The sequence below is a fragment of the Rattus rattus genome, chromosome 11 (assembly GCF_011064425.1).
Source record: "Rattus rattus isolate New Zealand chromosome 11, Rrattus_CSIRO_v1, whole genome shotgun sequence".
Taxonomy (NCBI): Eukaryota; Metazoa; Chordata; class Mammalia; order Rodentia; family Muridae; genus Rattus; species Rattus rattus.
Genome location: NC_046164.1, coordinates 4,885,169 through 4,899,898, shown reverse-complemented (window position 1 = coordinate 4,899,898; position 14,730 = coordinate 4,885,169). Strand labels below are relative to the sequence as shown.

Sequence of the window (14,730 nt, the reverse complement as noted above, 5' to 3'; positions counted from 1 at the left end):
TTCAGTGAATGACTGCCTTTGTAAGTCTGCTGACATTTTAAACTAGCAAACCCTTAAACATACTACAGTATATATGTTAGAGCCTCTTTTAAAAAGATGTGGTGTGTCATGTGTTGTCAGAGTCAGAAGATGAAGTGGAAGAGGAACAAGAAGACAGGCAGCCGTCTCCTGAGCCTGTGCAAGAGAATGCTAGCAGCGCTTACTATGAAGCCCACCCTGTGACGTAAGACTAGCTAGCAGTTGCAGGGCTGCGTTACGTTGGCCTTAGTGACCTAACTGTAGCTCATTCTAGGTGTTTCATGCCTGTTAAATTATGCACATTGCCACCAAACCACGCCCTCAGCCCCTGGATTTTGTTAAAACCTGTTTTTTTGTTTTTCGGCCAGTATTTGGTTACTTACGATGGTTTGTGTTGAAGCTGCGGTTGACAGTGCAGGCTGTTTAGGACAGTACACTGAATTTATTTCTGTAAAATTTTATTTTAACATGGCAGAGAAGTGTCTCGGCCCATGCTCACCTGCAAGCCTGGTGTCCTAAGTTTTCTTCCTGATGTAAAGTGGAAGGAGATGAATGCCCAAGGCCTGACCCTACACACATGGTTATAAACACAGGTTATATATGTAACACTGGAGTAAACCTTGTCACCATTTAGATTTAAAACGATGAGGTTTGGCTGTAGGGATGGCACAGTTACGAGCACCAGCTGATCCCCAGTGCCACATGGCTGCCTGTACCCCTAGCCATGAGACTCCTACACCCTCTTGTGGCAGTATACACGCGTGGTGCACAGGCATCCATGTAAACAAAACACACCCTATGTGCAAGAGTAATAAAACCCATTTTTAAAGATTGACGGAGCCAGATGTGACGGTGCATTCTATTCCTAGCACTTCACTGAGTCTGAGGCCTGTGTGATCTCCATAGTGAGTTTCAGGCCAGCCAAGGAGACATAATAAAATCCTGTCTCAAACAACAAAACAAACAAAAAGGATGGGTGTAGACGAGAGGTGAGCTCTGGCGTATGCAGGGCAGGCAGGACTTCCTGTTCATCCATTCCTAACCCCACATATGTATGACCGGAGAATACTTTCTTACAAGTGCAGAACAAGTTGCCAACAGGAGCATACCTAGTCACGGTGTGGTTTGGAAAGAAAGTTTTATTTCCTTTGACTACCTAGTGACGGAGACGTTTCATTCTAGCAATGGCATAGAGGAGCCTTTGGAAGAATCCTCTCATGAACCGGAACCTGAGCCGGAGTCTGAAACAAAGACTGAAGAACTGAAACCACAAGCGGAGGAAAAACACTTGGAAGAGCTGGAGGAGAAGCCCGCCACCCCTCCTCCCGCTGAGCCTGCTTCTCTGCCTCAAGAACCACCAAAGGTGAGATCAAAGGAACTTTTCCGATCTGGGACCTCATGTTTTCATACTTGGTGCCATTAATAAAGCATGGTTTTGGTTCTGTTGTCTGAAATAGTGAGCTGTACTTACGTCCATGAAATAGTAGGCTATACTTATGAACATGAGGTAGTAAGCTATGCTACGTATATGAAAGCGGCTGGAGTTTCTGTTGTTCGGGGAGATCTCATGGTTTCTCTCTACCCCAAAAATATTCTGAAGAGTGAGATTTATAACCTAAGATTCCTCTTGTCTGTATGCAGTGTTGAATGACTTACATGAAATAATCAAGTCCATGTGTGAGGTTTTCAGTTGCTCATCTCTTCTGAGGCTCCAGGAGTCATGCGGTGTCCCACCTGAAGTTGATCTGTGAGAGACACCTGTTTGTGATAGAAATGGGATCAGTTTCCTCACGCTACTAATTCTCTTGTACAGACGTGTGGCACCCATAGTGTAGCATGTAAACTTCTCTATCTCTGTCAGGTAGATGGCTAAGGTAGATGTGGGCAGTGAGAGCAGAGTAGTGCAGGAGTCCTTGTTCACTCTGTAATGTCTGCTAAGTCTCCAACAGTACTCAGTGCTCGGCTCTTCCCATGCTTCTCCGCAACACCACCCTCACGTCATGTCTTCCCCAAAGAGGGCAGGTCAGTTCTCTGCTTCAGAGTTTATAGCATGTTTAGCTGACAGTGGTTTGCCACTTGCTTATGTAGGAACTTGGTGTGGTTTTAGCAGTTGAGACAAAACAGTCGTATCTTGCATAATGAGATTTTGAAAGTTGGCACACAGACTGGCATGTGTGTGTGTGCCTTTCTATTAGGAAGTCCTTCAATAAAGAAACAGATTAGAAATGAAAACAGATTAAATATTGGAAGTTTCCCTATAGGAATGTTGGTGGTTTTCCATGATTAGTAGTCTAGGTTTGTTGCATTTCCTGCAGGCTTTCTCCTGGGCTTCAGTGACCAGTAAAAACCTGCCTCCTAGTGGTACTGTTTCCTCCTCTGGAATTCCACCCCATGTTAAAGCACCAGTCTCACAGGTAACCGATCTGTGAACACATTGGATTGTATCCTTGTTACATTTGCCAATTGCTTACTTTTTATACATTTTTAAGCGAGTCAACCAGAACTACGGATTAAACATTCAAAAATGTATTAAATGTCAGCGCACCCACGTTAAATGCCAAGTCTCTCTCAATCTGCAGAGGTGGTGTTGGGATTCGGGTGTGCGCAGTACAGTTAAGTTGGTTTACTAACATGGTGTCATTTTAAAGGCTTCTTTACACAAATTCCTTGAAAATTTTACAACTTAGCCAAGAGTATTTCAGGCAAGAAATTTGGAAAGGCATAAAATAGAATGACTTTTTTTTTAAATCACTGTTTTAAAGAAATAGAAACCTTGATATATATGTGTGTGTGTGTATATATATGATATATATTTTGTAATATATATTATATATATTTACATTGCCTAAACTCGGTCTGTGAGTGTTTGACACAATTTGATTGAAGCCTGTACCAACTTATGACTGTAGTGTTCACCTTAACAGATCATTTCAGTATTCTGCTTTTTGTCTGTTCGTCATCTTACCCATTTCAGAGCTTTCCAAAACTGTGAAAATACGACACTATTTATGATGCTTGGTAGATAGGGTAGATTAAATTTGAATTAAGTTTATTGGCATATATAAGTATCCAGTTTCCCCCATACATTTTGAGTAGAACTTCATTTTCCTATAAAATTTATACTTAAGATGGTTATTAATATACATTTTTAGATGCTCTAACATTAAGACATTGAGGTTTTAAAAGTAACCAGTAATAATCTTGTCCTCGATGTTTCTCCACATGTCCATGGTACCATAATTCCTGTGTGTTGGTGGTGGTGGTGGTTTATGCTGGTTAAATACTTAAATGTGGTTGTATTTGATCACAGTCAAAGTTCAACCCGATGATTTGTGCTTTTCAAACCAATCTGGAGAAGGTAGAGTGACTTGGGACTTGAGATCTTTATTTCTGTCGGGTTCACATGTGGAGCCTTTTGAGTTGTTAGTTCAGAGATTTGGTGACACTTCAGAATTCTAACTTGGAGTTTGTGTTACCCGTGTGCGTTCATGTGCACCTGGTGCAGGTAGTGCCCTCAGGTCTGAAGAGTGCTGGTCCCTTGGGACTGGAGATGCAGATGGCTGTGAGCTGCTGTGTAGGTGCAGAGGAGGAACCCCCTTGTCTGCTGGAAGGGCTGCTAGTGCTCTTCACTAACTGCTAAGTCATGGCCGCAGCTCAGCGTCTACTGTAAGAGGTCCAGTAATAGATTCCTTCTACTTGCCTAGCCTAATGGTCAGTGTGTTACTTTCACATTTCTCTTTGGGGGTGGAGGTGGGCACAGGTTTTCATTGTCCAGCTCTTGCCAGCCTTGAAGTCAGACCCATGTGCCTCTGCCTCCCTAGTGCTGAGATAGAAAGTCTACACTTATTTCTTACTGAGTCTTTATAGCCACCCCGCATGAGGTGTTAACATTCATTCCCACTTTAGAGATAGGAGAACTAGACTCTAGCGTAACTTACCCATGTTTACACAGCTGAAATATAGCCTGGCTTTTGAATTTATGTAGGTGCACATCACACTACATGTGGTTCTAAATGCATACATTTTTTTCTTTAGTGTCTCATGGAGGATATTAGGTCTCTATATTCATAACAATTTAAGGTATTTAGTATTTAAGGTATATCTTTATTTTATTTTTTAAGCTATGTCTTAAATTTACTAGATTCTACAGGGTTGGGGATTTAGCTCAGCGGTAGAGCACTTGCCTAGCAAGTGCAAGGTCCTGGGTTCGGTCCCCAGCTCCGGAAAAAAAGAAAAAAGAAAAAAAAAATTTACTAGATTCTAAACTCTTAGGCATCTTATACATTTGAGTCATTGTTATTTTATTTCTCCTTCATTAAAAAATGTTATAAAATTAAACTTTAAGGGGCTCAGTAGTTCAGAGCACATACCAAGGACCTGAGTTAAGGTTCCCAGCACCCGTGTCAGGTGACTTAGAACAGCCTATAACTCCACTTCCAGGGGACCTGGTGCCTCTGGCCTCTGTGTTCTCATGCGCACATGCCCACACATAGGTACACACACACACATAATTGAAAATAATAAAACATAAGCTTTAAGACTATCCTGATGTCTTTGTGCTATGTGTAGAATAAATTTGTGATATTTTCATTTGGTTTAGTAACCTTCAACTTATTTCGATACTTTTGAACAGTATTCTTTTCCTTTTGTTTTAAATAGATCATTTGGTAAAAGAAAGTTAAATCTGCCTTAGGTATTGGTAGGCACTGAGGTAAAAGTAGGTAAGTGAAGTCTCTGCTGGATCTGACTGGTTCTCTTGAGCTTCCACTCAGTTGAAGGACCTGTTGTAGAGATGCCTTTTGATGTGCTTTGACCATTTTTATTCTATATTTTGTTTGACATTCTTTTGTAGGATGTGCTGGAAGACCATGTTTTTGGTCACATGAAGTTAAAGCGAAAGCCTTAATGGAAAGAGATAGTAGGCTGTTAGCACTTCATCTCTTAGGGATTCCTCGTTTTAGTTGGTGGGTAAAAAGAGGGAGAAGGCATAGCTGGCTTAGCTGACATTTGTTTCCTAATAAAAGGAACGATTCTTTGCTTTTTGTTCTTATGCACTTGACACTCTTGTCTACTTCCAAAGTCAGAGTTACCAAATCAGTGTACAAATTATTTATAAGATAAATTGTTTGGAGAATTTATTTTTGTAATAAGTTTTGAAATGTGTTAAGGTCAGAGCCTCAAGTTCTTTGATAATATTTAGATTGCATGTTCTATTTTTTTTCCTGAAAATTCTAAATGTAAGGTGTATTTTTTCCAAAAAGATTTGTTTTTATTTTATGAGCATGGGTGGTTTTGCCTGCACATGTATCTGTGCAGCATGTCCCTGTAGGGGCTGGAATAAGCCTCAGGTACCCTGGACTAGAGTTGCAGAGGCGTTTAGGACCCATGTGCACGCTGGGAACTGTCTTCAAAGCAGCAAGTGCTCTTCCCTGCCTCTCTAGTCTCCTGGATGATGAGAGCAAAGGCTGGACCACCGTACACTACTCACAATTGCTATTTTTTATTAATTTCCAATAAGACACTAAAATTTGAGTAAAGTACATCTATTTTTCAATTCAAATTGATAATAGAAACTTCAAGTTCTGCTTTTGAGACAGACTCCTTTAGTGGAGTAAGCATATAGTTACAGTGATATGCCTTTATAAATATAAATATATACTATTTTAGATTGTTAATACTATTTTACTGTATATTCACAGACAGCAGTTAACCTCATTGTCAGGTATATGATACTCTGAACCGGTCAGTAACTGCTGAACATATGTTCAAGCACAAAGCTTGGTTTTTTCAGTAGTGCACACCTGCAGTCCCAGTATCGGGGAGAAGTAACAGTAGTAGCATCCCAAGTTTAAGATCCCCTTGGGCTCAGTCTGGAGAGATGGCTCAGTGGTTAGGAGCACTGGCTGCTCTTCTGAGGACCCAGCACTCATGTGGGAGTGCCCAACTGTCTGTAACTCCAGTTCCAGTGGATCTGGCACCCTCACACAGACACATAAGAAGACATACACGCAAGCAAAATACCAATGCAAAAAAAAAAAAAAAAAAAAAAGAACCCAATTCTCTTAAGGATTGCCACCTCTCAAACACCCAAACCAAGATAGCTAGATAGGCTTTATAGCAAAAAGTGAATCTTTTCACTATGTAGATTAGGCTGGCCTTTGAACTTGCCTCTGCCTCTTAAGTGATGAGATCTAAGGTATGCACTACCACACCCAGCAAAATTAACATTGTAAATAGGCAGATTCCAGGACCTGTGAATAGATTCATCTTGGGAAAATAGTCTACTTAGGGACAAAAAACAACAACAACAACAAAAAAACAGGTTGTAAGAAATAAGTAAATCTTTTTTAAATTACTTAATGTTAATAGAGTTACAGTGGCTGCAACTTTTATTTTTAGATTTATCCTTGTAAATTATAACATTCCAATTATATAATAAAAGAATATTGCTTAGAGCAAGGTCCTTAAAGATTAAAGTACAAGCTTTTAGTTTGGGATGCCCATAGTCTGTTGAATGCTTGCAAGGAACATCTTTTGATGATTCATTTAGTTTTGTCTTTTCCTTGAGCAAGTAGAAAGCCCACAGAGGTTGAGAATTCTGAAAATGCTGTTGTATGAGGGGAAATGAATGAGAGGTGTGGACTCCGGCATTTTTGTTCACAAAATCCTTGAGTGTACTTACGTCAGCAGTTGACAGACTGGTCAGTCCTGTCATTCCCACCCAGTTAAGGAAGACAGTTCTTCAATCCTTTCTTAAAGAGCTTCTTGGACTATTTGAGATATTTATGGAAACTCTTGTCGCTTAATTTTTGAGATGTGGTCTTACTGTTTCAAGCTGGCTTCAAATTTAAGATCCTCCTGCCTCAGCCTTCTGAGTGCAGGGATTTCAGACACTTGGCCACCATATAAAAGCGTTATTGTTTGAACTATTAAAATATTGGTTTCAAGATGGTGGGATGGGCTAGGAGATGTTACTGAGCACTGGTGATTTCGGAAAGCAGCACACTAGGATTTACTGAGGAATTGTGTGTCTTTATTCTTGTCTTCATAAGATGAGAAAGCTTTTTAACTTTGTTCTCTGTATGTATATGGAGTTGCTCATCTTGCATTTTGTGATTTTTGTAGCAATAACTTACCTGTTTCATTGTGAGTATAATTTTAATTTTAAAGAGTGTTATTGTGTAAAAGCAGCTTAGTGTGAATTATATAGTATTGAGTAAGAAAATTAAGATCTACCCTACAGTCCTAGCTTGGTACAGAATATCTTTTAAAAAGTATTTTCACACATATAGGAAGTTCTATAGAAACATCATAAGCTTAATATCATTATCCTTGCTAGTGACTTGCTAATAGTTGCTTTGATTGGCTTTTCTCCGGTAGAAGTTACTTCTTTATAGTAAAATTTTTAATAGTTTTTCCATTATATTTTAGCCAAGGGTTGATGCTAAACCAGAAGTTCAGTCTCAGCCACCACGTGTACGGGAACAGCGACCTCGAGAGCGACCTGGTTTTCCTCCTCGAGGACCAAGGCCAGGTAAGCTCACCTTACTTATGGGCTTTATTGGACAGTTGGGAAAGACTAAGCTTTAAAGGAAACTGTACTGGGTTTCATACACAGATCTGTGTGGAGATCAGATTACTTAGGGTTATGCTGCTAAGATAACCTAGGCTAACAAACAGCTGAGGAGAGGGTTTGCTGAGCTCTGTGGAAGTGTGGTTTGATAAAATGTGCCCTTTTATCATTTGCTGACTGTTGGTGCATTTAAGAATGGTAAGCTGAGCTCTTAGTACCCATCTAGCTCACTGTACACTCTTGTCTCACACTGATACCTCCTGAGCTGCACCAACTTCTCATAAGTGCATTGCTAGCTAAGGTGCAGTGAGGACCATTGTTGAATGCTGTAGGGATTTAGGAGAACTTTTCGGGGTTCGGGACCGGTGCAGCAGTTGCTCCTCCAGAGGGCTCAGGTTCCTAGCACCCACATGGTGGTCGGAGTTGTCTGTAGCTCCAGTCCTGGAGGTGTAGTGCCCTCTTCTGCCCTGCCAGCAGTAGGTATGTGGGTGGCACACAGACACATGCAGAACACCATACATGTTTAAATTGGACAAATAAACCTTTTAAAAAGAGAGAATGCTTTGGATGCAAGAGGGATATATATATATATATATATACATACACTACTATGCCTCCAATTTAGAACTGTAATTCTGTAAATAAAAGTAGTGCATTCCGAGGTTCCAGGCAGTGGGTGGCATGTCTCAGCTTTGGTACTGATTGCCATGATCTAGGATGGCATCCTTAAGTCTGAGCTGCTCCTTCTTAAGCCATGTCGGTGTCAATGACGCTATCTGCTGTAGTGTCTGTCTTCTGTGACTTGCTATGGTATGAGAGGATTAAGTAAGACTGTTACCTTCCATAGTACTTTGGGAGGAAAGAGGCCTAAGAAAGGAAATGCTGGTACAGTTAGTATTGATGAAATGTGTTTTATTTTAAAACACTAAGGAGGGATTTAGGAGGAGTATTCCTTACTAACTGAAAGTCTGTTGTGGCCCTGGTTACAGGGTAATAACTGTCCTTTGAGTACTAGTCATTCACAGTCTTATCCATAGTCTGCAAGTCTAGTCAGGATCTGTCCAGCTGTGCTCTCTGTCCACCTATTACACATCACCTTCAGGGAGTACTTCTGCTTTACTAAGCCAGCACAGGAGTTTTAGTATTGGTTTTTTCTTTCTCATTTGCTTTTGTTTATTTAAGACAAGGTCTCACTGTATAGGCCTGGCTGGTCTGGAACTAAAGAGATCCTCTTGACTGGTGTTGGGCCTTAGGGCATGTACCACTGTGCCTGGCACCAATAGGAATTTCCTTTCTAGTTCATTTCTTTGTACTGTTTTTACGTGCTGTTGTAGGCTCTAGTGTTTCCTTTCTTCCTGTTTTAGGCAGAGGAGATACAGAACAGAATGACTCTGACAACCGGAGAATAATTCGTTATCCGGACAGTCACCAGCTTTTTGTTGGAAACTTGCCTCATGATATTGATGAAAATGAACTGAAAGAATTCTTTATGAGTAAGTGGTTTAGTTTGCATTCATGTTCTACTTTAAGTTGAAGTTTGATGGTTATGCCCTACATTAGAGAAACATAGCTGCTCACCAGGGCTCAGTCCTCCTCCTCTTGTGGTCCTGACCTGCCCTCCGTGAGCAAGAGAATCTGGACTGGTTGGGGGTGTCCTGTCCAAGTGGACACAGGACTCCACGGTTTTCAGTACAACAACCCTACCATCTGACATAACTTGTAACATGAAGGTTTCCCTTTAAACAAAATGTTAGTGAATTTAAATAAAGCCCTAAAGGAAGAAAGAGCCTTTTTGTCATAATAAAACCCAGCTTTCTAAATTACTTACCTTCAGATTATATCTTACCTGCTTTCAGTCTCACTTTAATTGATCAGAAGGGAAGAAATGATAACGATATCACAGTTCCCAGTGTTTGGTCAGGTTCAGGAGCTGAGGAAAGAGAACTAACTGGCTGGAAGAAACAGTCTTACATTTCATACTCGAGGACTCCACTGGTAAAACGGGGTGGGGAAAATGTTTGTCTTTCCAAAATTTGGCAGGCAGGGTTTTTGTTTTTCTCGTGGAGACAAGCATCTGCTAAGGTTGTGAGGGGTATGAGGTGGTGGCCCTCCCGAGCAAATGTCCTGTAGCAACCATCCTGCATAGCAGCTTTGCCCTGTTTGTTTTCAGATGGATCAGAAACGTGACAGTTGCTTGTTCTGAACAGTTAAAGTCACTAGGATGTTTTGTTAAAATATTTAACCCTTGGTTGTAATGTATATTTTCACAGGTTTTGGAAACGTTGTGGAACTTCGCATCAATACCAAGGGTGTTGGGGGAAAGCTTCCAAATTTTGGTTTTGTGGTTTTTGATGACTCTGAACCAGTTCAGAGAATCTTAATTGCAAAAGTAAGTGATTTAAGGGGCATAAAATTTTCCCTTTTTTGTTGTTTATAGGATGAATTGAAACATTTAAAACCATAGAAAATCCTTTTTATGGTAAAGCTAAAAATAGTTAATTGTGAAATGGTATTTATGCAAAGAATAAGAAGATAGTATTACAGTCTGCTGTATGGATCATTCTTCGTTTGCTCAGTTGAAAAGGACTAAAGTTTATATTAAGACTTGTGTTAAAGTTTCTTATTTAAAAGGTTTTCTTATGTATGCAAATTCATATCTATTTTTGTGTAACCATTCATGTTCTGTTTTAAATTCATTCATTTTTCTGTTTTAAAGCCAATTATGTTTCGAGGAGAAGTTCGTTTAAACGTGGAAGAGAAAAAGACAAGAGCTGCCAGAGAACGAGAGACCCGAGGTGGTGGTGATGACCGCAGGGATATCAGGCGCAATGATCGGGGTCCTGGTGGTCCGCGTGGAATTGTGGGTGGTGGAATGATGCGTGATCGTGACGGAAGAGGGCCCCCTCCACGAGGTGGCATGACACAGAAACTTGGTTCTGGAAGAGGAACCGGGCAAATGGAAGGCCGCTTCACAGGACAGCGTCGTTGAAGTCCCCCTGTTGGCCAAGTTTTGGCAGTGGCACCTAACTCATCGTGTTTGCGTTCTTGTTAGGTTTGGCTTTGGAATGTGACACAGCCTTTTTGATCATTTCTTTGATGTGAAAAGCATCTTTTGGTTATCAGTTAAATTGAGGTGGACATTATTTCCCCAATTTCACAACAGGATTCATATTGTTAATTTATAAAGCTAGACTTGGAGAATTAAGGACTGAGAGATGACCATATCTTAAACTGTCTACAACAAAATGAACTTTTAAAAAAAGGACATGCCCACTGAGTTCAGGTCATTTGAGTTTAAAAAAAATCCTCTGCTGCACATTTTGTTTAAGTGTTAACTGTTTCTGCTATTAATGTTGGAAACACAAATAGTGCAATTTGTGCAATTGGAGAATCTTGCCTTTTTCTTGGCTCCTCCAACCCCCAACACAAACAGAAACTTGTTACGTATTCATCAGAATGCACTGTCGGGTACTCTGAAGTCATTAACATTGAAATCTGCACCAGGAGGCAACAGGGAAATAAAAAGTTGATCTTCTTTTCCAGTAGAGAATAGTTTGTGAAATGATGAGGGCATTCTATCTGCTTGCTGTGACCAGCGTGTGCACACAAACCTTAACAAGACTGCAAATATTCCAGAAGGAAGTCCTTTAGTTATGAACGAAATAACAAAAACGAGAACTTCAAAAGCTGTGGTCTTAAGTACTAGACCAGGTTTAGTAGCTCCGTTTTGTCAGTTTTCTACCTGCCCTCTTGAGTACAGGGATGGATGGCTGCTCAACACACTCCTCCCCTTTCCTTTCTTTAAGCTGTGTACAGTGGAAACTGTCTTTCCTGTATTTTGTTCTCTGGTAATGTAATAAGCATGATGGTGCCTTCTATAACATCATTCCAGTCTTGCTGGTGATTCTGTACAGTGTGGTTTATGAATTGCTGTGCTGCAAAGCCACACAGCTGCAAACGTTGAAGAAAATCATTGATATATAAAAATTGCAGTATCTTTAAAATCAGTAAAATGGATGCTTATTCTTTATCTTGTTCAGTTAACATCTTCTGTGTTCTATGTGGGAGGGAGTCGTGTGTGTTTGAAGGGAGAAGTCAGTTGAGTCTCTAATTGACTTTTCTTTTGCTCCAGTGTGAACTACTAAAACATAATCACTTGGTTCTTGGAAACAACTTGGTGGACATTTTGTGACATTTTAGAAGCAGTCAGATTCCCAAAAATGGCATGTGAACCTGAGTGAGGATACTGCAATTTTCAGAGGGAAGAATGGCAGCTCTTAAGGTTGGGGGACGGGAACTGTCACTCATTTTGCACAATTCTTGAACTGATGTCAGCACCCAAATGGCTCCTGAATTTTAGTCTGGGAGGACATCTTTTTATTTTTACATGAATCTTTAAACAATTCTGTGAGCAAAGTTTCTAGCTGCTGGATTATTGTCTGTCTTTATAGCAGGTTCCAGTGAACCACAAGAATGGCAAGTTACCTGGTTTTACGGTTGGAACAATCAGTATGTATCAGCTTTCTGGTGTTTCAAGCAAGAAGCGGAGTAAACAAGTGTGACCACTTAAAGCTGCTTGTTAACATGGAAGACTTCTCCATTCTACCTTAGTGAAAACAACACACTTGGCATGGGAGCAGATTGGTTCTGAACTTTGGGACTGTTTGCTGGTTATTGAATTATTGGTTTTTGTCAACTGGGCAATATGGGTAAAATTTACTTTTTTCCCTAAGAATGAGGTCTTCCATGTTTGAGGAAATGTCTTGCACTATTGCATATATTTTGTGGACACAGATTTTTGTAGTTTCCATTTTGGAAGGCTAAAGTTTTTTGTTTGTTTGAAACAGTTTTACACTTTCTAATGTACAGTACTTGAAGTTCGTACTAGAGAATTACTTTGTAGTTTTGAAGCTTTTATCCAAACTACTTTGAAATAAGTGGCTTTCTTGTCAGTGGTTTGCCCCCAGGTGTAATTTTCTTTTGTTATTATTCCTCCCTATTGTGTATGTGTGTGTATGTGTGTGTAAATATTTACACACAGCAACATCTGCACAAGCATATATATTCCAATCCAAGATATTGCCCTGTAACCTACACACACACACACACACACACACACACACACACACACACACACACACACACACACACACTCTGTTGTGGCAACAAAAGACAGATGTGAAGTGTAACAGAATTGGAGCTAAGAGCCATTCAGCTTCAGCCTTTCCATACCACAAACAAGACAGAGCATCACATGGAGAAGTTTACGTGGTGGCTGCTCACCTGCAGTACTGTGGACCTTTAACATTTGTCCCCTTTTCAGTGAAATACTAAAAAGTACTCATCTACCATTACTGTTTTTGCTGATTTGATTTTATTTTGATGGTAATATTCTATCCTTATGACACTATTGCAACCAAATTGGCTTTACCATCTTGGCTTTAGTAGGTATAGAGGAAAGCGGATTACCATCTTTATTTTGTAATGTGTTAAGCATTATATGCTGGTAGAATCTAGTTTAATTGTTTCAGGTGGAAAGTATTCTTTTTGAGTTTCCATTTTGAATGTGTTTGGACTAAAACAATAAACTACTGATGTCTGCAGCATTTATCTATGTCCCTAATTTAATCTGAAGTTATATTTTCCCAAATGCTTTCTCACAGTTGCATTTCATAACGGCCTGAATGATACAGCTCAAATCAGCTGCTTCTTGTTAAGGTATATAAAAAAAGCAAAATACTGAACATTGTCAGTGCTGGGCAGTCTAGTACTGGTCTTGGTACCTAGTATAGAAATAAAAGAAAATAGCTGTTGGGAGGGAAGACCCAGCTACCCTGACATTGGGAGGGTTAGAGGCAGAAGGATCTGGAGTTCTGGCTCATACACAGCCAGATGCCAGCCTGGGCTACATTAAGTACTGAACATGTGCAGAAGTAAGTTGTAATAATCTAAAAATATCTATAGACGGTCTTGAAAATAGGCAGGAATTTGCAGGAACAAGTTATTTGGACTGGAATTTTTAATTTTGCAGCAGGATCTGGAGGCTTTAATCAAGCTGCTCTCGTCTGTCTCAGAGTTATGGCGTCCAGTTGACCCTATTGCCTTGGCCTCCCAAATGCAGGGGCTGCTGGCAGCATGCAGATGTGTATGACACATGGCCTGGCTGGTACCTAATTTTTCTTGCTAGGCAAGTACTTTTGTGCAATATACTCAACTTGGCTTAGGAAATTCTTTGATCAACAAAGATTTTTAAAAAGAACCCCCTCCTCAAAAAAGAAACCGCTCTGTTCATAATACTTCTGACAAGATTCCATTATGTTTTCCTGGAAAATAATTACTTAAAATGAGATAGGGTGGCACACAGCTGCTAATCTTGGCACTGGGGAGGTGGAGGCAGCCTCACCTACTGTGTGTTTTAGGGGTTGGCTGAAACACTTTGACCCACCTGCTCTCAAAACCCCTAACTCAGAAAATAATGTTTCTAAATTAATGATTCCTAGTTGCCTTTGACAAAGGAAAACGGCTAGAATCTCCAAATCTTTTTATTGTGAACATGAATCTGTTATGTTTAGTATCCTTCCAAGTTATAAAAGTCTAGTTTTGGCATTGCCAATACTTGGAAAATATTGATGCATTAACTATGTGAGTTCTCTAGAGTTTGGATTAAGCTGGTCACTCCTTAGAGTACTTTTGTGACTACTCGGTTTTCCATTCTGATGTCACACCATTAAGGGGGTCTTCCTTTGATTTCATTAGTAGCTGGGTGCAGCGCCACAGACTGCATCAGTAACTGCCCACAAATGTCGCCTTCTGGGCTGATTTCCTGCCTTAGGGTTTGGTCAGTATAGTAAGCCCTCCATACTGTTGCCTGTGTCAAGCATATCTTTTAAAATAAAATTACATTTTCTAAGATTCCCTCTGTGTAAGCTTGGTTGTCCAAGAATTCTGTAGAACTCAGATCTGCCTACCTCTGCCTCCCAAGTGCTGGAATTAAAGATGTGTTCGTGCCAACACTACTGCCCAGCTTTTATTTTATTTATATATATATATATGTATATGTATGTATATGTATATGTGTATATATGTATATATATATTTTCCACGTTTCCTTGGAAATATTAGGTAATGAACCTTTTTGT

The 14,730-nt window shown here is 40.1% G+C and overlaps 1 protein-coding gene and 1 non-coding gene across 2 annotated transcripts in view; both read left to right on the top strand.

Annotated features, from left to right (window-relative positions):
* The window catches only part of G3bp2 (G3BP stress granule assembly factor 2), a 30,519-nt gene extending 17,318 nt beyond the window's left edge, over positions 1–13,201 (top strand). The window contains exons 6-12 of the mRNA XM_032916493.1: positions 121–223; positions 1,201–1,381; positions 2,334–2,432; positions 7,450–7,552; positions 8,956–9,084; positions 9,862–9,980; positions 10,308–13,201. Coding sequence (XP_032772384.1) covers positions 121–223; positions 1,201–1,381; positions 2,334–2,432; positions 7,450–7,552; positions 8,956–9,084; positions 9,862–9,980; positions 10,308–10,580 — 1,007 coding nt within the window. The 3' untranslated portion in view covers positions 10,581–13,201. The remainder of the gene's footprint in view (positions 1–120; positions 224–1,200; positions 1,382–2,333; positions 2,433–7,449; positions 7,553–8,955; positions 9,085–9,861; positions 9,981–10,307) is intronic.
* On the top strand, positions 9,162–9,288 carry LOC116912967. The gene has a single exon (XR_004389533.1).
* Positions 13,202–14,730: the final 1,529 nt, after the last annotated feature.